This window comes from Sycon ciliatum, chromosome 8 (assembly GCF_964019385.1).
Source record: "Sycon ciliatum chromosome 8, ocSycCili1.1, whole genome shotgun sequence".
In the NCBI taxonomy this organism is placed as follows: Eukaryota; Metazoa; Porifera; class Calcarea; order Leucosolenida; family Sycettidae; genus Sycon; species Sycon ciliatum.
This window is the reverse complement of record NC_088650.1, coordinates 2,659,428-2,686,795: the sequence shown is the minus strand read 5'-3', so window position 1 is coordinate 2,686,795 and position 27,368 is coordinate 2,659,428. Positions and strand designations below refer to the sequence as shown.

General features: G+C 49.3%; 3 protein-coding genes across 3 annotated transcripts in view; all 3 read left to right on the top strand.

Moving 5' to 3' along the window:
* The window catches only part of LOC135823901 (uncharacterized), a 6,070-nt gene extending 3,995 nt beyond the window's left edge, over window positions 1-2,075 (top strand). The window contains exons 5-6 of the mRNA XM_065336779.1: window positions 85-198; window positions 831-2,075. Of these exons, the coding sequence (XP_065192851.1) occupies window positions 85-198; window positions 831-947 (231 nt within the window). The 3' untranslated portion in view covers window positions 948-2,075. The remainder of the gene's footprint in view (window positions 1-84; window positions 199-830) is intronic.
* Window positions 1-25,538, top strand: part of LOC135823887 (uncharacterized) — a 145,326-nt gene extending 119,788 nt beyond the window's left edge. Inside the window, exons 11-12 of the mRNA XM_065336750.1 lie at window positions 21,851-22,182; window positions 24,786-25,538. Of these exons, the coding sequence (XP_065192822.1) occupies window positions 21,851-22,179 (329 nt within the window). The 3' untranslated portion in view covers window positions 22,180-22,182; window positions 24,786-25,538. The remainder of the gene's footprint in view (window positions 1-21,850; window positions 22,183-24,785) is intronic.
* LOC135823896 (uncharacterized) lies at window positions 12,109-19,493 on the top strand. The gene is made up of 3 exons (XM_065336769.1): window positions 12,109-12,203; window positions 16,398-18,538; window positions 19,017-19,493. Exons 1-3 carry the CDS (start codon window positions 12,176-12,178, stop codon window positions 19,068-19,070), a joined length of 2,223 nt encoding a protein of 740 aa, XP_065192841.1. The 5' UTR covers window positions 12,109-12,175; the 3' UTR covers window positions 19,071-19,493.
* Window positions 25,539-27,368: the final 1,830 nt, after the last annotated feature.

The window sequence follows — 27,368 nt, the reverse complement described above, 5'->3', positions numbered from 1 at the left end:
TCCAGGTCTGTGTCGGTGTGTGGTTGTAGTAGTTAGTGTAATGGTTGTATAGCAATACTCATCACATTCTCTCTTTCTCTACAGGACCGATGGACTCCACTTCACTATGCTGCCCGCTGGAACAAGATCAACGTTGTCAAGGTGATGCTGTCACATGACAGTGACGGTGTCACCTTGGATACCACACTGCGTGACGATGTAAGTATTTGATTGTGTGTTGTTGTGAAGTGAACAATTATTTCTACTCCTCCTTCTCACCTGTCCTGCCTCTCTCTCTCTCTCACGACTACCACAACTCTCCTCTCCTCTCCTCTTGTCAGAAATGTGTACCAGTTGTACTCGATGACATCATGCGTACAATATCGCCACGTGGTCATTTTCACTCTGTGGTTCAATTTTTGAAGAATTTCGAAATCAGTGTGTGAAGCAGTAGACTGTTTGATGGTGTTTGTTGGAACGAGTGAGGAGTGAAGGGTTGTTGTTATTGTAACGAGTACGCAGAATACATGCAGTTTTTCCTGACGTGGAGCAGGCGCTTTGGACGCCTTCCTCTCGTCGTGGATATTTTCGTTCGAGTAGAAATCTGTAAAACAAATTCAAATTTGTCGAGGCATGAACTGGAGTTTTTGCTGTGGATGCATGGAGTAGCAATGTTGCTGAGGAAGGAGAGACTTGTTCTGTACATGTAAGTCGTCTTGTGGAGAGATTGATTTCGTCTCGTTGTAGATTATGTGCTTGGCCTTCGTTGTGTTTTCGTTTTTGTAAAATTGGAACGAATTTTTCAAAATTGATTTTCTATTGTTCCTGTGATGTGTTGCTGAGTTACTCAGGAAGGGAGAACAGCGTTGGACCTAGCCAGGAAACACGATCATGAGGGATGTGTGCAGTTGCTGGTGGATCACGAGAGTGCGAAGGTATGTACAGTAGACTTGACTGTGAGTGACTGAATTTTAGGGTTCACGGCTTGCCACTAAAAGCACCCGTCACGTGCGCCTCCATTTTGGATTATGGACGCGCGCTACAGGCCGCGACAGCGCCTATCGAAGTAAAAAATATCAACTCTAAGTCTAGCCGGAGAGCGTACTTTTTGAATTTTTCCTTGGCTTCAGAGTTCAGTGGCTTCACTTCACTCGGGCTTTGCATTTTTGCTTTGGTTTTTCTGACTGACCTGGACTTGATGATGGCGGCGGTGGCGGTCTTGGCGAAAGATCCAGTTCCATCTGAGACACTCTGTCGTCTTTTCTTATCTGCTGAGGTTCTGGCAAAGCGCAGCTGCATCGAACCTGACTAGATGTAGCTGCACGCATCTTTGTTTTCCCTGCAAATCTCGATCTGTTGCTCTTCTTGCTGTTTGGCCGCTGATGCCAAGGAAGAAAATATTCTTCCTGTAAAGAGGCCGAAACTGAGCAAGGGCACATCAAGATATGTAGGGTATACAAAGAAAAAGAAATGTCATGGTCGTTTCAGCAGCTCACGACAGCCAACACGCTCCATCGTGTCGGGATTGGAAGTATCCAGCACGGCTGTTCCGAGCGCTGCTGCTCTTGTTATTATTCTTCTTCAGAAATTCTGCACACCTTGTTGGCCCAAGTACGCGCGCGCGCGTGCACAGAAAATAGATGCGCTGAGCCGTTTCTTGTTCGATTTTGACAAATAATGGCTTGTTGTTTTGCTCTCGACCTTGGCTATCCTTTTACCGTTCAATATTTTGCGGAAACGCAACGGCTCCCCTGGTTTTTTAGCCGAACTTTGGCCAAAGTTACTGGAAACCCGGAACTCGTTTGAAAAAATACGAACGGTGGAAGTCTTGGAACGTCTTTCGTGCGTGTGGATTCAAAAATTCAGGCAGTTTGAGCCAACCGTAATGAATCCCGTAGAGTTGAAAGTGAGTGATATTGATGGTAAAATGCGATTTAAGCACTGACCGATTGTGTGGTACAGTATATGCACGCGCCTGTCACGTGCATGATGTAGCTGGCGACGCTAGCATGCCAATCCGTGAACCCTAAATTTAGATGTCTACAGTAAACATTACAGCGTGTCGTACATTTGATTGGTTGAACTATGCAGTGACTAGGTGTCACGCGAGGTGCACCTCCCACCATCATGTCCTACATTTGGACAGCTGTCCATGAGATCAAGAGTACATAAACACGAGAGAGTGTAACTCCGCTTGGTCTGGCCATGGCGGAATGTTTCATTTTGTTGACTTTTCTGGAGATGACGAGTCCTACCGTACGAGGCATGTACTACGAGTCTGTGGGCGCGTGAGCTTGTACAGTTTTCGTTAGGGGTTGTCGCAAAAGTTTTTTTGTCGTCTCTGAAACGAGAGCATCATTCGTTTTGGAGTGGGAGGGGGGGGGGGGGGATGCGGGTGTGAGCCAAAATCACAACTCGACCGACACTGTACATTGTACTTGTACATGCATGTGACTATCGTCGTCCAGCATAGCAAGCTGCGTTTGTTTCAGAGTGGGGGTAGGGGTCCGAGTACGAAATAACGATATTGCCTCCATGGTCCTAGCCAACCTGAGATTGAACGGGGGGGGGGGGGGGGGGGGGGGGCTGGGAAAACTATTAGGGACCATTAGCAAGCCGTGAAACGTCAACAGGAACGAGTTCATCGGAACGCACGTGAAACACGACGTGATTGAGAATTAGCTTCTCGCGTTCACAACCCGTCTACGCGAGTCGGCTGCTTTCCAGTTTCAAACAGTTTTCTGATATTTTTACTGGCAATTATTTTTGCGAACTTTTTCTTGAGAACAATTCTCAGCCTGACTGACTTTTACCCGAATGAAAGTGAAAGAAACCCCATGACAGCCACATCGCCGATGGATGGGTGCAGCAAAGGGTTGTGTTCACGAGGTCCATGCCAAAACATAAATGAGCGAGCAAGCTGAAGTTTGTCTTGAACAAGCATAAATGTTGGCACTGTGGTTACCCTCGATCCTGTTCTGTGTCATGTTAGTAACGGTTATGCCAAAATCAATGGTCCTACTGGTTGTTTGGTACGTTTCGCCATCGTATTTATTCCAACAAGAATGGGTGAGGCATTTTTCGAAATTTGAAGAAAATCGCAAAGACCAAACGAGGCGCGATTTACGGTGCTATTCTCCGCTTCATGGTTGAATTCGCACGTACTTGACTAAAACCCACTTGTTGCGGTCATGGCGAGTAGACCCCTCCGAACTCGTCAAACACGAGTATGTTTCGCGTGGTCAGGCCGGGACTCTAACCCAGCTCCCCTTCGCGTTGCAGTTTCACGGCTTGCTAATGGTCCCTATCACATAGCATTGGCGGGTTTACGGGGGGGGGGGGGGCACGCTCCCACCCCCTTCAAAACATTTCGACCTGGGTTTGAAAAAACACCAGGCTGCTACATGCACCATGTGCACAGGCGGTAGACTCTACGCGGTGGGAAGCAGCGTCCAAAACCGGTTGCACAGACCGTCGGTGTGTGAGCGGCATTGATTGCACTGCGAAAGAAATGATCGACTCTGTACGAGCTCTATACTTTTGTACAGATTCCAGGACGCGCTCGATGCGTCTTGAGAAAGGCGTGCAGTGATGTGCTGAACGCAGCGCTGCCCAAGTGGGACAAAAACAAAGCTTGTTGTTGTACATGTGGTCGCGCTTGTAGCTCTGTGTCGTACATGCGGCTGCGCGGGTGTCTCTTGTCGTACATGTGGCTGCGCTTGTGTCTCTTTTGTCGTACATGTGGCTGCGCTTGTGTCTCTTTTGTCGTACACGTGGCTGCGTATGTGTCTCTGTGTCGTACATGCTGCTGACCCGTGGTACACGCCGCTGCGCCGTCTTGGAATGCTTAGTACATGCCGCTGCACCGTCTTCTGTCCCCTCCGTATGCATTATTTATCATCTCGTCCCCGTTGCATACACATTTTCTCGTCTTGTCTCCGTTGTATTTGTCTGGTTGCCGTCTTGTGTCCGTCGTATTTCCCCGTCGTTCGTCTTTGTCTCCCGTCCTGTTCAGGCCTTGTTGTACTTTGCACAGGCACCTCTTTAGTATCCCTCACCCCACTTTTTCCCCTCTTTTCTCCACGTCCCCATAATATATTCTCTTGTCCGTTTTGTTGGAGCGCAGTTCTCCAGTCCCCTTACTGAAAGCCAGTTAGAGAAAACGCTCTCTCTCCCAGTGTGCACGAGTCTTTTGTTGTTGTGTGGAGTGGCGAGGAGAGCCGCAGTTCGTCGGAATAAACTGACGACATTTGGCGCCCAACGTGGGGCTCGAACCCACGACCCTGAGATTAAGAGTCTCATGCTCTACCGACTGAGCTAGCCTCGTTCGCGGTTCTCAAACCCGTGACGACATTGTGATCGTCAAGCGCCTCTTTTCGCAACGTTGTACAACGATGTTTGGAGGATGATCCCCTCCAGATTCGAATCGCGAATTGGTGGACTTGAAGACTTTTCTGCGAAGTCTCAGCGACATCCATGGATCAAAGAAGACAAGCTCTGGCCAGCAGAGCCTTGATGGATTTTTACAAAGCGTTCTTGCGACGGCGCAATTCCTGTTCCAACAGGAAACAGCGGGAGTGATCAAGTCGTTGCCAGTCCAGTTCGGAGCAGACTGACTTTCCGCCGGACGCGGAGGTGCCAGTACCTGTTGTCAGTGAGCAGCCAAAACATGATAAAGAACAGCATGATATGCTCCAATAAAAATTGGGCAAGGATGTACTGTACAAGTAACATGACTGATGATTGTACAATGTACAGTAGGTATCGGTTATAGCGCGGGTGTTTGAAAAACGACTTTCTATTCTTATTTCAGATACTTCTTACTCGCGATAAGTCAAGTGTTACATATCAGATACATGTGCGCAGATACAGGATGGTCATCATACATACAACGTATCTCTGCTGTGCATGCGGGTGTTTATAGTCCCATACGCTTGCCATGTGGCTATGCAGCATGAGATACATGACAAGAACAGTTGAACCTGGAGCATTACAATGCAATGCGAGTCGGAGCAGAACTGCATTGGACAGATGTTATTACTACACTCATCTACAGGCGATGATGCACTTTGTACCAATCTGGTATGTTTTGCTACACAAAGTCCATTCTTAAGCTGTGTTCACAACTGGCGCGTGTACGCGTGAAACCACGTGTTTGTGCGTATTTTTGCTGGCTTTTGGGGCGCCATGCGTACGGAAACGCGTCGGAATGGAACTTCCAACATGTTGGAATTTTCAGCGCGTATCAGGCGCGTACCAGCGTACATGCCAGTCACCTTGACTGGCGGGGTCAAAAAATTAGTACTCGAAGGTGTCGCACGCGCTAAATACGACTCGGATTGCTGTTTTTTTTGTGAAAGCCTGAGCGCGCGTTTGGGCACACATGAACCGCAAGCGTACCGCGTACACGCGCCAGTTGTGAACACAGCTTTAGGACCGATATATTCTACAATGCGATAACTTTGCTTGTACTTCCTCCGCGTCATTAAAATTGTCGCTGCGCACATCGCAATGTTTGTGACTTGGCTCGTCTTAGTCAGACTGTCGGAATCGCTGTTTTCTGTGTTCGAGCATTGGTGCGACCCTTCCTGCGCAATCTCTACTTGTTACTGAAGCCGTGGTGGTCTCGGACTTTGTCGGAGCTCTCTTCCGCACCAAGCAAATTCATTGTGCTCCGCACTCTTCCGCCCCAGAGCGCATATTGTTTTTCTGGAGTTCGTGCCGTCCCATATCGTTCGCGTGGGTATTTATCAAGACTGCAAGCTCGGGTATAAGAATCCTGGTATCTCTCCTGAATACGAAATGCTGAAGTTGACGATTGCAAGAACAAAGTGTTCTCAAATTCCTAAAATGCGCTACTTGTGTCGCATGTTGCTACGAAGGTAGCAGGTCTGAAAACACCAACAAAATTAGCGAAGCGCTTGCCAAGGAAAGAAGGTGCGGAACTACTTACCCTATCCCGCTGGAAGATCGTTACAGTGTACTTGAAAAAATGCTAGCTTGCCTTCATCGCCTGCCACCTGGAGGCATGGATCGCTTGAAAACGAAGTTTCTTTACCTGAATTTGAACGCACGTCTTGTTCAGCACATTGTGGAGTGCTGAAGGGCCTGCCCCAAACTCTGATGAAGACGTCGACCTTAGCTGCAAGTGCAGCGAAGCGGGAGGCCACAAACTAAAGCTTGGTCCGTCGACAATGCCCTGCCTCAATTTCTAGCTGATTTCTTTGCCCTTCGAGTGGACAAAATAAATTCGAAAAATCGCTCTGGGAAGCAGCAATTTTAATGACGCGGAGGAAGTAAGAATAAATGTTCACTTGAAACCCATGTTATGATTATAAAAATATGAGAGTTCATTCTTGTAAGTAGTATATTCTTTTACACGACCACGCTATAACCGATACGCACTGTAGTAACTGAGCATGAGATACTTTAATCTGTATAGTGTAGGTCTGGAAGAAATACCTGGCATGTAATCATTTTGTAATGTTGGATAGCTAGGTGCGTGACATACATCATTACAGTCATGTGCACCATGTCATCTCCCCCGGCCACGACCCCCTCAGCCAAATCCTGGACACGCCACTGCATACTTGTGGATATATGGGGGGGGGGGGGGGGGGGGGGATGGGGATGAATGCAGCACTCGACCTAAACTATATCCTATTCTGTGCACCAAGCGCTAAATTTGGTGCCGGCCGGCTTTTTAGGGTATCACTGCATTTGATCAACCAGACGTCAAGTGCATGTGATAATTGGGACCATTTGCAAGCCGTGAAACGGCAAGACGAATGAGGAAATTGTGTTAGAATCCCATCCTGTCCACGCGAAGCACACTGGTGTTCGATGAGTTCGGTGGGGTCTACTCGTCATGACCACAACGAGTGTTTTTTTTTTAATCCAGTGCGTGCGATTTCAACAGATACGGAGAATGCACAGTAAATTGCGCCTCCTTTTGTGACTTTTCTCAAATTTCCAAATGTTTCATGCACTCCTGTTGGAATAAAGTATGATGGCGAATATACGGTGTACGAAGGCAAGGCACTTTCTCACTAGACAAGTGACGTTTGCTAATACTTGGTCCGCCAAGTTACAATTGGCGCTTATCTTCGCACTTGATTTTTCGGTGTTCTGGCTGTGTCATACCGCATGGAACCACCGTTTCACCATCCGAACATAACCATAGACCATTGCATCCAAAAACATGGCAGCACAAACCAGCACAGAAGTTGTGATCGGTTCGTTTGAATCTTTTTGACTGGAGCTGCAATCGACGAACACTTCCGTCACCGCAATAAAAGGCTGCAATCTCCGCTCCAGTCCGTAAAACAGGTCAGGATGTTCACACTTCAGAGCGATGGCGAATACAGTTTCTGCCTACTTCCAGCTGTCTGGTGGCAAGGATGGTTTTCCGCGGGGAGGTATAGAAAAGCTGAAAAAGCGCATTGTTAGCTTGAATTTGAGTAGTCGCACTTTCAACACCGGCACTTTTGCTCGTGTGCAAAGTATAATCGTGAGCACACGGGCCCCAGCCAAGTTAAAAAATCAGTTGCAAGCGTGTGTCAAAGTTTATCGTATGCGAGTAAATATCCTTGGAAATGGTACGACGGGCCGTAAGCATACTGCCCACCAAGGGCGCCCATATGGTCGACTTGGCCAGTAACCTGCCCGCTGCGGGCGCATGAATGGCCGCCAAGGCCAACAGCTTACCCATCGAGAGTAAAAGCATACGGCCCAACCAAGGGCGCGCGAGAAGCGTATAGCCGAAGCGAGGGCGCATGATTATAGCCCGACCGAGGGCGCATGATTATAGCCCAACGGAGGGCGCATGATTATAACCCGACAGAGGGCGCAGGATTATAGCCCGACCGAGGGCGCATGATTATAGCCCGACCGAGGGCGCATGATTATAGCCCGACCGAGGGCGCAGGATTATAGCCCGACCGAGGGCACATGATTATAGCCCGACCGAGGGCGCATGATTATAGCCCGACCGAGGGCGCATGACTATAGCCCGACCGAGGGCGCATGACTATAGCCCGACCGAGGGCGTATGACTATAGCCCGACCGAGGGCGCATGATTATAGCCCGACCGAGGGCGCATGATTATAGCCCGACCGAGGGCGCATGGCTGTAGCCCCACCGAGGGCGCATGATTATAGACCCACCGAGGGCGCATGATTATAGACCGACCGAGGGCGCTTGATTATAGCCCGACCGAGGGTGCTTGATTATAGCCCGACCGAGGGCGCATGATTATAGCCCGACCGAGGGCGCATGATTATAGCCCCACCGAGGGCGCATGGCTATAGCCCCACCGAGGGCGCATGATTATAGCCCCACCGAGGGTGCATGATTATAGACCGACCGAGGGCGCATGATTATAGCCTGACCGAGGGCGCATGATTATAGCCCGACCGATGGCGCATGATTATAGCCCGACCGAGGGCGCATGATTATAGCCCGACCGAGGGTGCAAGAATAAGCGTAAAGCAAAATCGAGGGCGTGTGAACGGCCGCCGAGGCCAGCAACCTGCCTACCGAAGCCTAAAGCATACCGCCCAACCGAGTGTGCACAACGGCCGTCGAGGCCAATAGCCTGCCCACCGAGGGCTAAAGCAAACTTCCCGCCAAGGGCTAAAGCGTAGTACCCACCAAGGGCCAAAGCATGCTGCCCACCATGGGCCGATTATATACTGCCCACCGAGGGCTAAATCATACTGCCTATCGAGCAAATGAACAGCCACCGAGGCCGACAACCTGCCCGCCAAGGGAAAAGCATACTGCCCGCTAGGGCCGAAATTATACTGCCCAGCGAGGGCAAACGAACGACCACCGAGGCCAAGAACTCACACAACTGCCTGGCATTAGGCGTCACACCACACGCATACGATATGATGCCCGATTGCACCCAAAAAAAGTGATAAACCTAGAAGGCATGGCACCCCCACTATGGAAGGTGTATTTGTACCGTCAGCATTATACCTATGCATAATCATATGATGCCGCCGCTACCTCATGAATTGCTCTGACCAGGGTACACGGTACCGGCTAGCAAAGCAGTATAAACTGTGGCTTTCACAGTATCCACGAGAACTCGCTCACCTTTTACACATCCGCGTATTCTCTTCCTACACAGGCATATAACCTCATACAAGCTCGCCAGGAACGCCCCCACACACACACCACCCCGCACACACCTTCATAAGCACGCACCAGCGTTCTCTCGACCGCCTCGCATTCATGTGACAGAGAATAGATGCCCGTAGACCACCACAAGCTGCTCGTGTGAGCCCACTTACTGGCCCGATTGTCGCCAACACTGCATACAGCGTGTCGGCCTAGAAAAGCACATACCGTACCAGCAAACAGGCCATCTTGCCCCGCCCTGATGGCTGCTTTCGCCTTAGCCACTCTAGCAGTAGCCACACACTCTCACCACCCGCACTTCTGCACCTCATCCATCACTTCACACGATAGCATACGCGCCTGCCACGTGCACATCCACATAGGTACAGCACACAGCACACGTCCATATCCTCACCACTGCCATACCTGCGGACTACGCACTCACACTGCTCTAAGATGCTGGCGTGGGCCCACATACCAATCACTAGCACTGATACTGGCCTGGGAAAGTGCAAACGTTGGCCATCAGTTCCAGGTTAGCTCATTCTATTGGCTACTAGCCTGCCCGGCGCTGAGCCATGCATAATGCGCCTCCAGATCACATCTGGTGCGTATGCACGTGCAAGCTGGGGATCCAAGCCATAGAGCACTTTCCTCCTGCCCGATTTATCTTGGTGGGACGCGTGGCGGTTGTTGGCGCAAACTTGCACAACATTGTCAGCGAGCCTTTGAGCACATTGCGTTTGTTGGCCAAGTTTCCCCAAAAAGAGAAGGGCCCAGGTAACACTGAACGAGGCGACGGTAGTAGACTGATGGTCAATCCAGGACAGGGTGGGTTGCCCACGCTATCAGCCAGCATACTGCAGTCCTGGCGAGGCAATGTATGTGCATAGCGTCAAGATGTACAGCGTCTTATCACCATATTCAGGTGCGATCTCACTCTCGGCCAGCAAACCATAGAGTTGACGCGGGCGGCCACCACGCGAATGAATAGTTAATGACATGCTGAATGCAAACAAAACTAGACTCCCGAACAAAGCGTCGACCAGCGAGTGCAGAAGCCGGTAGTGACTGCGGAGCGAATGGAAGCACAAGCCGTAATGCACTGATCGGGCCTCAAAAGGAGCAGGCAGGCATTTTTTGTTCAACATATGCTTGACAGAAAGATTAGCACGGCAGGCACAGATACGTCGGCATGAATGCGTGCGTGCACACGGCAACCATGACTTGCCCCCGGCGGGGCAAGGGTAGGTAGTGAGTAATGACCGACCATATCAACAGAAAGCAATTTGCTGCCGCTATTCGATGTCACCCACAGGCGACAGTGGTGTCAGAACCTGCGGGGCAGGGTGCACCAAAGCACCTTGTAGTGGGTAGTCAGAATTCAGAGGCATTGAAAACTGCTCTCCGTTGGTTACGTGGTATGTCGAAAGTTCCTCACCGCACGCCCGCGCAGCAGCTGGGGCGTCTCGTCCCCTCGGTGGTAGCAACAGCTGCTCTGCCAACAGTGATCCGATGGACAAGTACCATCCCGACTGATAAATGGTCTTCCGGATGATCAGCTACGCTATCAAGTCTGCTCTGGAGACGCGGGGTGAATTCGGAACTGCCACCGAGATTTCTGATAACGGTGGCCACGATTTCTAACGAACCGCTCTGGCCAAATTGCCAAGCACAACGTTTGCGCAACTCGCGAACCGTGACATTACAACGATTCCCACGCGGTATGGCCCGCATAGCCGATGGGCCATCTCATCCCCCCAGCAGTGACAACCGCTGCTCTTTCAACACTGATACGACGAACCCGTACAGTCCTGAACGACAACTGGGGTTAGGATGATGATGATGATGGGCGCGGCAAAACTGCTGCACTGGTAACAGGGGAAAATGTGTAGCCACTCCCATGCCAAACTCAAAGTCGTATCCGCACGGCCCAGTTGATAAATTGATAGGGCTTCGCCTGTCGCTCTGTTGCCAGAGTTGGAGCTAAATGCAAGCACTATGCTGGACGTGCTGTGTACAATGGACACTTGGAAATCACTGCGACGACAACCAGCTGCAGTGAATTATTCCAGTTTGCATCTTGCCTTGAGTATCTTGGCGACTTGTGGCTTTAGTAAGTGAGTTGAGTTTGATATCTACTACTGTGATACTGGACACTGGATACTGTAAGTCTACAAATTATCAGCACGTTTTAAATTTCAGCATCCGCAGGCCAAAATCCTTTTCGGCCCCATTAAAATTCTGCCTATACAGCTCCTGCCTGTATATCCTGTCATACTGTATAATGCATGTTACAATTTCAAACAAATCCATCCTGACAACTCTCAGCTCCATAGGCACATCAGGGCCACTTCCATGTCCTTTCCAAACTCTCCTATCATGCCTTGGAAACGCCACAACAACTCAGTCTAGCATTTTTTTCAGCTTCTTGCTCAAACTCAACCGATTTTCACAATTCTTACTGCTCTGAAAAGCTGAGGTCCATTCACTTTTTTATGCCCATCCCGCGTGCCCCGCGCTAAATTGAAATGCCCTGGTATTTTCCAAAAAAATACAAGGTCTGAAACCAGAAAATTCGCGCTTACTCTGTGCCGTGAGTTCCTTGTTCATCTCGTTGCCTCTACTGCTCTAGGTTCATCTTTGTCCTGTCATTTTTGTTCTGTCATCTTTGTGACGAAAAACCAACATCTATCCTGTATATCACAGTTCATTTCACCATGGTAGTAGAAGCCACACCGACATTTATTTTGGGGGGGATTACGAGTGCTTAAATTGCGGCTTATGTTCCGGAAAATACGATACGGAACTAAGGAAGAGAGAGAGACAGAGAGAGAGAGAGAGAGAGAGAGAGAGAGAGAGAGAGAGAGAGAGAGACGGAGAGAGAGAGACGGAGAGAGAGAGACGGAGAGAGAGACGGAGAGAGAGAGACGGAGAGAGAGAGACGGAGAGAGAGAGAGAGAGAGAGAGAGAGAGAGAGAGAGAGAGAGAGAGAGAGAGAGAGAGAGAGAGAGAGAGCATGTTAAACAAATATGTGTGATTTGTGCCTCTGTTTTTTTCTGACTCTCTATGAAGGAGGCCAAGCAGCTGCAAGCAGGTAAGTGACAAATCAATTCTCAAACTTCTTTTCCGCCAAAAAGTTACGAATGACCAGTGATGCACACGAATAGTCGAATAGTAATAAAGTTCGTTTGAAGAGCTGTACAATCATGTTCTATGTGTGGCATGCATGCTAGTTTTGTACGAGTACATGTGGACCCTGCGCTAACGGCAGTAGAGCTAGGGCCGCTGCTACAGATTACAGTACAGCGGTTACCGTACGTGTACTTGACGACGAATCCAGCCTGTGTGAGCGCGCGCCAAACAGTTAGTAGTAGTAACAATACAGTGCCGGCACTGTAGTACAGTTGCAAAGGACACGTGTAGTTGTACGAGTACAGTGCGTGCACTGTACTGTTGCGAAGTGGGAACCCATAATGCCTTCTTCTTTACTACTTTAGTTCGGTCCAACTCACCCCTCTCTTTCACGTTGAAGAACCGCCTGGACATCCAGTTCGTTTTTTGTGATGGCTTCTGGCACAGCTGGTCATAGCAGCTCCGTTTAGGAGCACTCCGAGAAAGTTGATGGAGGCGCAAACATTGAATGCAAACTCTGCGAGACGAAGCTCGAGTTCAATGGCTCGGCTACGAGCTCAATGCGGGATAATCTTCCCCGACGGCATGTTACTTGCTCGACGGCTGTAGCTGCCACGGATGCGAAGGTGTCCCAGGCGAAAAGCGCAGACGCAATGCAGAAGTTTCTGGGCCGTCAACAATTTCAACGAATACTAGAATATTCGTTCGTTGCCAGATTTGGTATTTGATAGAGTATTCGTTCTTGAAAACTGGGTTAGTGTGCATCACTGGTTGGAATACTATTTAGCATCCAATCCCTCACATATTCACACTCAGTCAGGGCAACAAGAACTGGCTTTGGAGACAATGTGTTACTTCGAGTAAATGGTCTCGTAATGCAAGAGCTCGAAGAGCTGGCAAGCAATGCTAGGCCGCTAGCAGCAAATTGCTCATGATGAGCAGCAACTAACGAAGCAAATGTCCAGTTGGAAGCAATAGAGCTGTATGTCCCCAAGTAGTACCATTAGCATGAAGATATGATGGCAGGGTTCTAGCCAGGTCAAAATAGTAGGAGGGGGGGGGGGGGGGGCATGGGAAACAGTTACCCCGTAACCAATTTTTGCATTTTCCGAATTTGTCTTGCCATGCAAAATTCAATGTACGGGGCAAACCCCCGACTTCACAACAGACAAATGTGCCTTTATGAATCCTCCAGTAGTGACTATCCACTACACGTTTCGTTGAATGGCATCAAAAAAGCCCGAGGGTAAATAGCAGTGTTGCAGCGAATATTCGAATAATTGAACATCTTGTTTTTTTTGCGCTGCACAGAATATTCGAACGTGCGAGTCAGAAGTCGAATGTTCGAAATGCTACACTTTGTGTACAGCTTTCCGTACAAAGGCTAAATTCGCTCATCGCAGCACGCTCGCTGCGTTCTTGCATCGTAGAATGTGCAACAGTCACTGCAATTGAGCAGCAAACGACATCGTCCACATATTGTCGCTTACCGCTAATGCTGCCCAGTTTGACTTACGCGCCGTTTGTAGTTTGCACCTTCGCAAGAAATACTTATGTTCTTCTTCGTAGTTTGTAGCAGTTCCTGGTTAGTTTCGAATCGTATCAGTCCGCTTTGCTTAGTTTCGAGTCGGTAGAAATCCGTGATGTCGGATCGTAAAGCTAGCTCCGTGTGGGAGAGTTTGAGAGACTTGAGACTTCTGTTTCCTTCGCAAGTCCACAAAATAGTTAATCCTGCGCATGGAACCCGAGGATGTCGTCTTCTTCCGCTCCGAAGTATATTAGGGTCTTCCTTCGATACATCGTTGACGATCCATTTTAGGAGACTCAGTGCAACATGGAATCCAAACTGAAACGAATAAATTTTCATGTACTTGCAACAAAGAGTTAAATCCAGAACAGTCCAGTCTACCGAGGAGAACTTTGTATTTTTTTGTCGCGGAATTCAAATCGCGTTTTCTCGACTTTTCCACAAAAGCTGTGGTCATGTCTTAGCACGCGCTGGCTCAAATAAACAAGGAAGCATAGTGTGCTGAAATGGGCTCGTCTGTATGGGTAGAATAGTAGAATATTCGTTCGTACTGTGCATATTTGTTAGAATATTCGTTCGTGATTTGCTATTCTTTGCAACACTGGTAAATAGTGATTATTGGGTGAACAGGGCACATTTTAGTGCTCTTTTATTGCTTGTTTTTTGGATGAATTGGGCGCAGCATCCGGTGCGAAAAGTGGTACAAGCATGGTGGTACTGGTGGTACCGTGTGTGACGCCCCTGGACTCTAAAACCCAGTGCCTCAACTGTAGCAACACCATAACAGGTGTCTCCTGTCTGCCAATATTCTGGTGATGGAGTGGTTATTGTGCGGGAAGCAATGCCTTTCAGACACACCGTAAAATCGGCACTCAAGCGGGCTTTCTCATAATACGAGTGCATGCAGTGAAGATGCACTCTCACTTATTTTGCATTCCTGTTGCCTGTACTGTATGATTTCTTGTTAGTAATACAAAATAAACAACAAACTGTAAATCAGTGGCGGATCCAGGGGGGGGTTCCGGGGGTTCCATGGAACCCCCTAAATTTTGCAAAGTGTGCGGCTGAGAAATATCGAAAAATATCATTGTGCACAAAAGGACGTCCGTCCGATCAGATTCACAGTCAGTGCAGTCACTGAGTCAAGGAGCGCGTGCGGTAGATCGATACTGACAGTCTGTACGGATAGTAGTCTGTACTGGTGTTCACGTCCGTGATTTACAGACGGACACTGTTGTGTAGACAACATTGGGTGGCTGTTTCCTTTTTGATCTTTCGAAACGATCCAAACTAATTACTTGCCTCCATTGGCGCTGTCATTCACTGCTGCTCGGGATGGGTGTGGTGTGGTCAGTATTCCTTGGACAAGTTTTTTGCAGAAGAGAAAAGATGTTCCGAGTACTGAAACTCTTCAACGATCTTCGAACCGTACACATAGAGTTCAAGCTCCTCAGAAGATGAGGGCTCCGACATCCAAGCAAAGTCAGTAATCTCTACCTGCTGCAGCATGCAGTAGTGACTAGTTGTTCCTCCGCAGGAACGGAGTGCTGCGCCAGCGATGTGTTTTAGATGACATTGAAAGGATTGTACAATAATTATTGTCGACACTGTTTCGCTGTTGTTGTTTCTGTCACTGAAGTGAAGACGATGCTCTTGTCCTGTGACTATAGAGCATTTCGCATCGTAAAATGCCAAAAATTTCCGAAAGTACAAATGGACAGGGAAAGTAACTTATAGTTGTCATTTCGGCATTCCTGGCTCTCAACGTACCCATGGCTTGCATATTCGATCTTTACAAGAAGTTGAAAGGGTCTTCAAGCCCTCACTGAACCGGTGTGCCAGTCGATTGCATACATGTATATGATTATGTGTCCGTACTAAAAAATATACAATGTAGGGTAAGCAGCAGTAATTGGCCCTGCACAGGTTTTCCATCGTCCACCGCACCACAACTGCGCTCCGACTCAGTTTCCAGCGGTGTGTGGTAGACGGGGTGCTCTGGCAGTACTTTACGGTACTAAGTATGTCCGTAGTGTGTGTTTAAAAGCATGCGATTGCCACTAACACAATCGGATTGTCGTAATTACAACTTAGTGTCAACCGCACAACTTCAAAACAATCTGATTCCATAATATTTTGTAGGGCTGAAAGTTCGAATATTCGAAATATGCAAAGCGGAAAAAGAATAATCTTCGTTAAAGTAGAATAGGAATATTCGTAAATGTACAGAAACTCGCCTTTTTGACATCGATCAAGGTTATTTGGTGCAAAATATAAGTAGGCTTGCCTTTTTCGATGTGCTATAATCAGCAAGACACATGATTTTTCAAATGTCTCTCTTGTAATTGGGGTGTATGCCAATTAATGGTCTATGGTTACCATGGATAAAACTAGGTATCCATGGAAATTGCACGGTTTCGAATATTCGGAATATTCTTCGTTTCGCATGTATTCGGAAAAAGAATATTCGTTCGCTTCATTGAGCATTCGTTTCAGCCCTAATATTTTGGTTGTTCAATTTTGGTTCAACCGGAACCCCCCTGTAGAGATCTCTGGATCCGCCCCTGTAAATGTCACCTGCAGTTACACAACATGTTTGATGTGTGCTGTGTTTATCGTTGTGCCCAGGAGATACTGCTGTTCTGCCAAGTATCAGTGAACTCGAAGCAGCAGAGCAGGAGGCAGCCCGGTTGGGCGGTACGACCGTCATCCATTTCCTGCACGTGGTCATACTTGGAGCGGCACGCGTTGGAAAGACCAGCTTGCTGAAGGCGTTGCTTGAGAAGATGCACAATGAGAATGAACTCAGCACACCCGGCATGCGCACGTCCTACGCAACTACAAACATCTCTGATGACTGTCGATTCATCGAATGCCCAGACATGCCAGATGCTCTGAGTCGACTCTACGTCATCACCATGATGTGCAAACCATCCACTTCGAATCATCCCCAAGACAAAGAGACAACACAAGATGACAGAGAGAGAGCCCCAGCAGGAGAGGATCCTGTGGCTGGGACCCATGCAGGACCTATGGAGGACAGCAGTAGCAGCAGCAGCAGAAGCAGCAGCAACGGGCCAGCAATGCGCGAGGAAATCCACGAGACCATCACAGGATTTCTCAACGCAGACCGGGTAAAGTACATCTCTGACCGGGCCAACACGCCCAACTATACCGTCATCACATTCCGCGACCTTGGAGGGCAGCAAGTCTACCAATCCGTGCAGCCCCTCTTCATGGCCAAAAACACAACCTTCATTGCCACATACAACTCTTCTCTGGACCTTCTAGAGACCCTTCCCAAGCTTGATGAATTTCAGGTCAGCCGGGAAGAATGTATCGAGCGGGCCACTCTACCGGCCAATGCGACTCGCCTAGACCAGCTGCTCGGCTGGCTCGACATGCTGCTGCTGAATGCGAAAGCTGACAGCAGCACAGACCAGAGTGCTGCAGATGATGTGTTTGTAGTGGGGTGTCAGAGTGACAGGTGGAACAAAACCGATTTGCCTGATCCTTGTAAGCTACTTCAAGAGAAGATAAAAGGTACGCGGTACCAGAACCTTGTCTGGAACGACACTTCGCACTTCAAAATCGACAACACCAGATCCACTGGAAGTGCAGGACAAGCAGATGAGCTGCAGCGATTGAGAGAGGCCATCATCGACCGCTGCCAGAAGAGCCAACGTAACATCCCTGTTCCATGGCTCCGATTCTGCATATCCATACACACGCTCAAGCAGGAGGTCACTTGGCCTTGGATTTCCTTCAAGGAGGCAAAGTTCATAGCGAAGCAAATCAAGGCTGTTCCACATGACTGCAGTGACCGGCAAATACAGCTGCTGCTGAAGTACTGCCACGAAGCAGGCCACCTGGCGTACTTCCCAACTTTCAAGCTGAAAGACACGGTCATCCTGGAGCCCCAGTTCATCCTGGACTGTGTCAATGCCTTTGTCTACATGAAGCCTGACCGAGACATCACAGTGCACGAAGCGCGGTGCTATCGTTCTGGGTTCATGACGGAGTCCCTGGCACGCAAAGCTCTCAACAAGATGTTCGAGGGTCAGTCTTACTGCGACCATGCTAAGGCGTGGCAAGCAGTCAGAGCAAGCAGTGATGGGTTCAAGCTCATTTTTGAAATCCTAGAATGGCTCTCAGTCCTGGTAATTGTGCAGGATGAGAGGTCTGCTGAGCACGAGTTTATTGTACCTGCAGTCGTCCTGGAGATGGGCACGGACCCGCAAACGCCTTGTTCCTGTGCCTATGTGTCCGTGAAGCACACAAACCGAGATGAGTTGATGCACTTTCCCGTGTTCCTGTATTGGCAATGCGTGGTGGAGGTGCTGCTTAAGTCACACAAGCGCTCAGCTGCCACACTGTCACGGTGCAGCGTTCGCCTTCGCTGGAACAGAGATTGGCCGTGGCTGCACCTGCACTATACACGCTACGGCTTACAAGTGTACGTCGAGTGCAAGGGCCGACACGGCGGTAGCGGAAAGTCTACGCTGGATGAAGTCCGGGCAATCGTGCTCACAGTGGTACGGAAGTGGGGCCTGCAGGTCGAAGTGATCAGCACATTGCCATGCCCCTGCGGAGAAACATCGGGCGAGGAGTGTTTACAGCATGGCTTATCTACGTGCCGCGCGCCAAGCTGTGCGCACGCCTTGGACGCTTCCACCCTAGTGGCTGAAGACTACCCACTGTGTACACGTTCAAATCCGGATATACAGATGATCCGTGAGCAGGCCATGTTCTGGCTGGGCCTTGACCAGGTTAGAAACTTGACCTGATTGAATTCCCGCAGCTATGCAATAAACGTTACGTTAGTAGCGCCTGCCGCTAGCTTTACTTCATATGTTTTTTTTGGGGGGGGGGGGGGCACGAACCATGAGACAAGTTCCACTAGGCCTTGTTGTAATTCTGTTTATCTCTGTTTAGGACGAGAGTTCTTCACACACAAAGTTGCACCATGTCTCTATTTTCTTAAAACTTGCCACATATTCCCGTCATGTTAATGAGGAGATAACCATTTTGAGCCTACTCTGACTTCAGCGATTATGGCTTGTGCGTGTGCGTGTTTGCATGCATGTGTGCTTTTGCTCGTGTGTATTTACATGTATGTGTGTGTGTGTGTGGTGTGTGCGCGTGCGGGTGTGTGCGTGCGGGTGGGCGTGTGTGTGTGCGGGCGTGTGTGTGCGTGTGGGCGTGGGCATGTGCTTGCGTGTACTTGGTCTCTTGCAATACCTGCAGGGTGCATGTGGAAAGCTGTTTGACCCGAGATCGGCCTCTCTTCCTTCAGGTTAGTTGGATGCACAATACAAACAGATCTGGTACTTCCAAATGATGTTTTGCATGATGGCCGCATTCGTGTGAACCTTTAGTCGCAAGGAAACCGGTACGCTGTTCTATTTTCGTTTTGAGTTACCTATTCCCGTTCGGGTATTGAACACGGCATGAGCACAGGACCATATCTGCTGTGGATAGAATGTAAAATTTGAGCCTCTTCTCACCGCAAGCTGGTGTTTGATCCCAGCCAACACTGCAGTTCTGACTCTGTTTTGGGCCCTGGACAACCGACATGTCGTAGAATTGCTAAGGGGTCGCTGTCATATGTTGTCGCCCTGAAGCGAACATCATCCGTGGTAGAGGAGGAGGGTGGGAGGTCGAAAATCGTAACTTGCTCAACAATGCACTACGTGTACATGCACTTGATTTATGGTGTCCAGCATTGCAAACTGTGTTCATTTTGGAGGAGTGAGGGGTGCGTCCGAGTACGAAATGAACCATGTTTGTTTCAGTGGCGACAATAAACTTCTGCAACAAACCGTGTGTGCGTGCCCACCTGTGTGTGTACATGTATACGTTGCATCTGCATGTGTGTGTGTGTGTGTGTGTGTGCGTGCGTGCGTGCGTGCGTGCGTGCGTGTGTGTGCGTGCGTGCATGCGTGCGTGTGTGTGTGTGTGTGCGTGCGTGCGTGCGTGAGTGTGTGTGTGTGTGTGTTTGTGTGTGTGCGTGTGTGTGCGTGTGCGTGTGTATGCGTGCGTGCGTGGGTGTGTGTGGGTGTGTGTGCGTGTGCATGTCTCTTGGCCACTCCAATGGCACGCCGTCTGTTGGCTTGCAGCAGAAGCCTGTGCCAGTGTGGGCAGTAGAAGTGGTGGTCAAGGTGCTGGTGGAAGCGGTCATCACGGCGCTGGTGGAAGCGGTGTTCACGACGCTGAATTCATGTCACTTGGTGCCATTGGGTTAGTAAAGGCTTTCCTCGCAGGTTTATAATATAAATAGGTCAAATACGTTGCCTTGGAGCGGACCAATCAGCCGCTTTCATTAACGAAGCGTTCAGGGTAATGGAAACACTGACAACACGCTGCCTGCACATTTTGTGAGGGGGGGGGGGGCTTTTTGATCACAAAATGCTGCATTGCATTTCAAGACTCCACATTCCACCGAGGTGGGATTCTACTGTCTACGGGGAAGGGGGGGGGGGGGCTCTACTGTCCACTGGGAGGGGGGGGGGCAGGCACTTTGCACTGGGGGGGGGGGGGCTCTACTGTCCACTGGGGGGGGGGGGGGGTGGGGTGGGGGGCAGGCACTCTACTGTCCACATGGGGGGGGGGGGGGGGGGGGGGCACTCTACCGTGTCCACCGAGGGAGGCTCTACTGTTACGGCCCTACCTAGAACGTGGACCTGTTTCTATTTTTTTGGTTTTTTGTGCTGTTCTGTTCTGTATACCACTCTGCACAGCAGTGGAAAGACACTTGATCAGATTGCCAACCGGCATGCGTTTGTTAGCTCGATTGAACCGTTCATCGGTGGAGAGGAGAAAGGCGACGAGAGAGGTTGGTTGCTTTAGGACACCGCGATTCATGTGTATTTCAATGATACCGGGTTGTGAATATATTTTCTCCAGTAAGGATACGGCAGAGTTTTAGCCGTGTGTATGTAGCGAATTATGAGTAAACGTAGTTTGAAGTAGTTCTACAGTCAACCTTATTATCTGGGAGTGTAGGAGCCGTTCGATTGCGGGCCATTTTCGGAAAAAATGAGCGTGAGGCGGGTGGCCTAAATTTCCTTTGTATTTGAACATTCTCGGTGACGTCCAAGTATACTAATTTTGTGGTTCAACCAGTAGCATCACCAGTAGCACCTTCAGCAGCAGCATCACCAGTAGCACCTTCACCAGCATCAGCAGCAGTAGCAGCATCACCAGTAGCACCTTCACCAGCATCAGCAGTAGTAGCAGCATCACCAGTAGCACCTTCACCAGCATCAGCAGCAGTAGCAGCATCACCAGTAGCACCTTCACCAGTATCAGCAGTAGCAGTAGAACCTTCATCAGTATCAGCAGCAGTAGCACTAGCAGTGGCAACTTCAGCTGCAGCAGTATCACCAGTAGCAGCTGCAACAGCAGCACCAGGATCCCCTACAGTGGAAATAGCTGTAAACACAATAGGGTTCTTCACATTCAACACCCAACAGGGGCTACGGGATTCTACAAGATTCTACGGAATTCTGTTCATCTGTACAACATGCATTATGCTTGTACAGTATGCGTTTGTGTATGCTGACGAGTCCCCAAAGGACGAAACAGTTCTGTCCGTAGATTGGGTATGTGTATGTTAAATACAGTGTGTGGTGTCTATAAAAGTATACATGGCATACTGAAATGGAGCCACATGCATGTAGCACAACAGTGATTTAGATGCCAAGAATCCTTGCCAGGTTAGCCATTGCCATGGTATAAGCGTACAGTCAGACCTCGCATAACCGCACACATCCGTTTTCCACAAAAATATCCGGATAGGCGAGGGAACCGGATAATCGAACACACATACTGTATGTAAGCATGGCATATGCTGTACATTTGTAACCAACTATTTTCTTCCGGATGGCGAGGGATCCGGATAAGCGAGGTCTGACTGTACTTAGATCAACCACTGATGATGTACAGGTCCAGACTGGAGTGATGCACATCGACACTCTAGAACCTGCCTGTGTTAACCTTTCGTGTATGGCTGGTCAAATATCATTTTTTTCTCTGTTTGTTCATGTGTGTGTTTTTTATCCCATGTATATTTTGATTAGATGAGGATGAGAAGTCGTACGGCGACCCATTCCGACAGCGTGCGTTTCTAGCCGATATTTTGCCTTGGTTGGGCAAATTACCAGCGGGAACATTTCGTAAGATGGCGCAAGAGGCCGGGTTCTTCGCCGATCTGGAGCAGATAGCAGACTTGAAGAGGATTGAGAAACTAGATGGAATACGCACTCACAACGAAGAGTTGGTCAACATTCTAAGCAGCGAGGAAAAGGCCGGCTACATCAAGCTAGTGCTGATCATCAAACTCTGGGGTAACTATCCCGACAAGGTCGACAAGATGAACCAGCTTCTGCCACGCCGGGCTCGTGTGTAAACGGTAGGTTGCATTCATTTCTTGCACTACCTGAATTCCGAATAAGTCATTGCAACGTACGTCTCTTGTTTAGCTGCGATGCTGTGTTTCTCATTAGATATTGTCCCAGTTGTGATAGAAAGTATGTTGATGAGGTATCCATTGTTCATAAATCAAATTGAAGAAAAGTCAAATTTCCTTGCGACTGGAAATTTGGAGCACATATACTGAGATGTACCATATTTTGCGGAGTGTTAGCCGCACCTTAAAACACCTGAAACTATTTAAATTTCTGTGCGTGAGTGTGGATTTAGGTGTATGTGTATTATCCATATAAAAACCGCTCTGTGAGCGGTTCTGAAAAACCTTTACTGGTGCAGCCCTGTCGTAAAACTATGAAATTAGTACTGGCACTTTATCCCCCCAATGGTCCACCTAAATAGGGAATGACGGGACCCGAACGCACCAGTAGCACAATGTTCCTACCTACACCTGTGGATGCAGATGGGGACGCTGGTCCACAGCCCCATAGTATAGCCTATAGGTAGTGGTGAAACTAATATACCGAATATTCGAATATTCGTTCGGTTTGTCACATTCGAACGGATACTTCTCATGGCGAATATTCGTAAACTCGGTATGCAGAGTTCACGGGGCGACTTCAAACTTCCGTAACTTCGCGAATACTTGACCGAATCGCTTAATCGAAAGGTCTATCGGCATTAGAAAACTCTCGGCTGTCGTCTCGAAGCAACCCAAACGCGATCCGAGGTCCTGGAATGGAGGTACGTCGGTCAAACGAAAAGGCACGTCTCAAGCTGTTTTTTTAGCGTGTAAAATGCACTTCAGCAGGGGATTTTGTGAAAATTGACAGAAATGATGGAGAGCCTTCGTTTGTCATGCCTTAGTGACAATATCCAATAAAATGACTGAGAGGAGGTGTGTGATGTCATCGGTGTTAACGAAAGAATATTCGTTCGTTCGTTCGTTAAGCCGAAGAATATTCGGCTACTGGGTTTTGATATTCGTTCACCACTAGGCCATGCATGGTCGTCGCTGAACTCCCATGTTGGATATCCCACGTTTAGATCTACTAGTACTGGCGAACTTACACGGCCACTGATACCCTGTAGTAGTGGTGGTACCCTACTAGTGAATTAGTTACACTGCCCCTGGTACCATGCAGTAGTGGTGGTGGTACCCTACTAGCGAATTAGTTACACTGCCCCTGGTACTATGTAGTAGTGGTGGTGATACCCTACTAGTGAATTAGTTACACTGCCCCTGGTACTATGTAGTAGTGGTGGTGGTACCCTACTAGTGAATTAGTTACACTGCCCCTGGTACCATGTAGTAGTGGTGGTGTAATCCTATGATCGTGATCCTGTGCCCTCCCGACCTCGTGCTACTGGTGCGTTCGGGTCCCGTCATTCCCTATTAAGGTGGACAATTTCACATAAGGGGATAAAGGGCCAGTTCTAATTTCATAGTTTTACGACGGGGCTGCACCAGTAAAGGTTTTTCAGAACTGCTCACAGAGCGGTTTTTATATGGATAATTTTAGTTGTGGTTTAGCAAACTCGTGCAAAATACCATTCACGGAATGACTACAAGGGGTCAGAGATGCAACTATTGGGAAGACAATTATACACACACCTTAAAAACGTAATGAACTACAAGAATAGAGTGAGTACAATGCGCTCTCGACCTGATAATGTGTTGGAAGATAACAGGTCTACCGTCCCACCGTAGGTCTACCCTTCATCATTCCTCATTCACCATCGCGCGATACCCTGGCATACACTGGCAACATATCAAGGGGTGCCTTACCGTCATCCAGAGCGCACACCTTTGCAGCATTATTTTTCGTCCTGCGCATTCAGTCCGCCGACGCGACAGCGTTTACAGGGCCGTTCCAGTTGCAGAAGACATTCATCGGGCCAGTGCAGCAACAGGGCCGTGGGCACACAGGGGCAGAGGAGAGACATTGTGAGTGGACAAGAAATGTGCAGTGTCAAGTGGCAAGTGCCATGAATGTCAAGTTGTCATTTCTAATTGACCTATCACTTACAGTCCTACCATTACTCGCTCGTCGTGATTCCTCCTCGTTCGTCTTCGTCCACTTCTGCAGTTCTCCTTCCCGTCTGGGGTACCGAAAGGGGCCTACTCGTTCATCTCCGTCGACTTCTGCAGTTCTCCTTCCCGTCAGCTCGACTTCTGCAGTTCTCAACTATTTCGCGTACGGGAAAGTACTCGCGCGACTATCGCGCGATGGCTTTCTCGTACGCGACATCGGCGTTTACCGAGTGGCATTGGCACAAAGCAGACCGCTGACGGGGTCACGTGTCAAAAAAGTATCACCAACGTGTCGACAACGTGTCGACCACGTGTATAGCGGTACACTCAGCGGTACACTAATTCTCGTGCCATTCTCGTGTCACAAAACTGGAACATCGAGCACCAGTATGGAAAGGCTTCAGACAGGAAGCCTTTACAATATATATGTGTGTGTGTGTGTGAGTGTGTGTGTGTACATATGCATGTATCAAATCCGTTTTGGCTCCGATGTATACTGTAATGTGACCGTCTTCGTGGCTGTGCGGTATTCTCTGTTTGCTCCGTCACAGATTGAGGTTTCAAGCAATTCACGCAGCAAGTGCTGGTACTGTTCTCTCTCTCTCTCTCTCTCTCTCTCTCTCTCTCTCTCTCTTCTCTCTCTCTCTCTCTCTCTCTCTCTCTCTCTCTCTCTCTCTCTCTCTCTCTCTCTCTCTCTCTCTCTCTCTCTCTCTCTCTCTCTCTCTCTCTCTCTCTCTCTCTCTCTCTGTCCTCTCTCTCTCTCTGTCCCTCTCTCTCTCTCTCTCTCTCTCTCTCTCTCTCTCTCTCTCTCTCTCTCTCTCTCTCTCTCTCTCTCTCTCTCTCTCTCTCTCTCTCTCTCTCTCTCTCTCTCTCTCTCTCTCTCTCTCTCTCTCTCCGTGGTGTGTTCTCTATCTTACTGACTGGCTATGTTATCCATCAAATCCATTCCTCCATTCTTCCTTGGTCATATCTGCCAATTTTTAGCAACATTATGTTATTCTTGATCACTACCCCACTAAATATACGTAAATGAAATAGTCTAGTATGTTAGACAGTAGAGACAGCTAATTGTAGAGGACCACACCAGGTTACTATGCCCGTTGCAGAATTACTACTTATAGTCATGCAGATACATGAAATATTTCTTTTGAATTTGATGAATACATATATTGGAATATTTTCACTAGGCCGGAGTCCTCAACCTCATTTGGCCGAGGAGGTTTGAATATTTTTAGAGATATATTTCAAGTTACTCTTTATTTCTACATTCCAGTCACTTATAGATATACAAACTCATTCCAGCAGCTGATGTAATTCTCTAGGTTACTCTACCCTGTATGAGCCCATGATGAGAAGGGAACGAAAACGTTTGGTTCAGAAAATCTTCCATTTATTCTTCTAGACTGGTGTGGACAGCGCATAGATCATGCATACTCGGATTCGCCAGCTGGTTCGTGTGTTTACGTGTGCACGTGCACGCTTGCCTAGGAGACTGCATAGTCGGATTCGCCAGCTGGTTCGTGTGTTTGCGTGTGCACGTGCGCGCGTGCCTAGGAGACTGCATAGTCGGATTCGGCAGCTGGTTCGTGTGTTTGCGTGTGCACGTGCGCGCGTGCCTAGGAGACTGCATAGTCGGATTCGGCAGCTGGTTCGTGTGTTTGCGTGTACACGTGCGCGCGTGCCTAGGATACTGCATAGTCGGATTCGGCAGCTGATTCGTGTGTTTGGGTGTGCGCGTGCCTAGGAGACTCCATAGTCGGATTCGGCAGCTGGTTCGTGTGTTTGTGTGTGTACGTGCACGCATGCCTAGGAGCTGCATAGTCGGATTCGGCAGCTGGTTTGTGTTGTTGCTTGTGCACGTGCGCGCGTGCCTAGCAAACTGCATAGTTGGATTCGGCAGCTGGTTCGTGTGTTTGCGTGTGCACGTGCGCACGTGCCTAGGAGACTGCATAGTCAGATTCGGCAGGTGGTTCGTATGTTTGCGTGTGCACATGTGCGCGTGCCTAGGAGACTGAATAGTCGGATTCGGCAGCTGGTTCGTGTGTTTGCGTGTGCACGTGCGCGCGTGCCTAGGAGACTGCATAGTCGGATTCAGCAGCTGGTTTGTTTGTTTCCGTGTCCACGTGCGCGCGTGCCTAGGAGACTGAATAGTCGGATTCGGCAGCTGGTTCGTGTGTTTGCGTGTGCACGTGCACGCGTGCCTAGGAGACTGCATAGTCGGACTCAGCAGCTGGTTCGTGTGTTTGCGTGTGCGCGTGCCTAGGAGACTGCATAGTCGGATTCGGCAGCTGGTTCGTGTTGTTCCTTGTGCACGTGCGCGCGTGCCTAGGAAACTGCATAGTCGGATTCGGCAGCTGGTTCGTGTGTTTGCGTGTGCACGTGCGCTTGTGCCTAGGACACTGCAAAGTTGGATTCGGCAGCTGGTTCGTGTGTTTGCGTGTGCACCTGCGCACGTGCCTAGGAGACTGCATAGTCGGATTTGGCAGCTGGTTCGTGTGTTTGCGTGTTCACGTGCGCGCGTGCCTAGGAGACTGAATAGTCGGATTCACCAGCTGGTTCGTGTGTTTGCGTGTGCACGTGCGCGCGTGCCTAGGAGACTGCATAGTCGGATTCGGCAGCCTGTTCGTGTGTTTGAGTGTGCACATGCGCGTGTGCCTAGGAGACTGCATAGTCGGATTCGCCAGCTGATTCGGGTGTTTGCGTGTGCACGTGCGCGCGTGCCTAGGAGACTGCATAGTCGGATTCGGCAGCTGGTTTGTGTGTGTACGTGCACGCATGCCTAGGAGACTGCATACTAGTAGTCGGATTCGGCAGCTGGTTTGTGTGTTTGCGTGTGCACGTGCGCGCGTGCCTAGGAGACTGCATAGTCGGATTCGGCAGCTGGTTTGTGTGTTTGCGTGTGCACGTGTGCGCGTGCCTAGGAGACTGCATAGTCGGATTCACCAGCTGGTTCGTGTGTTTGCGTGTGCACGTGCGCGCGTGCCTAGGAGACTGCATAATCGGATTCGGCAGCTGGTTCGTGTGTTTGCGTGTTCACGTGCGCGCGTGCCTAGGATACTGCATAGTCGGATTCGGCATCTGGTTCGTGTGTTTGCGTGTGCACGTGCCTAGGACACTGTATAGTTGGATTCGGC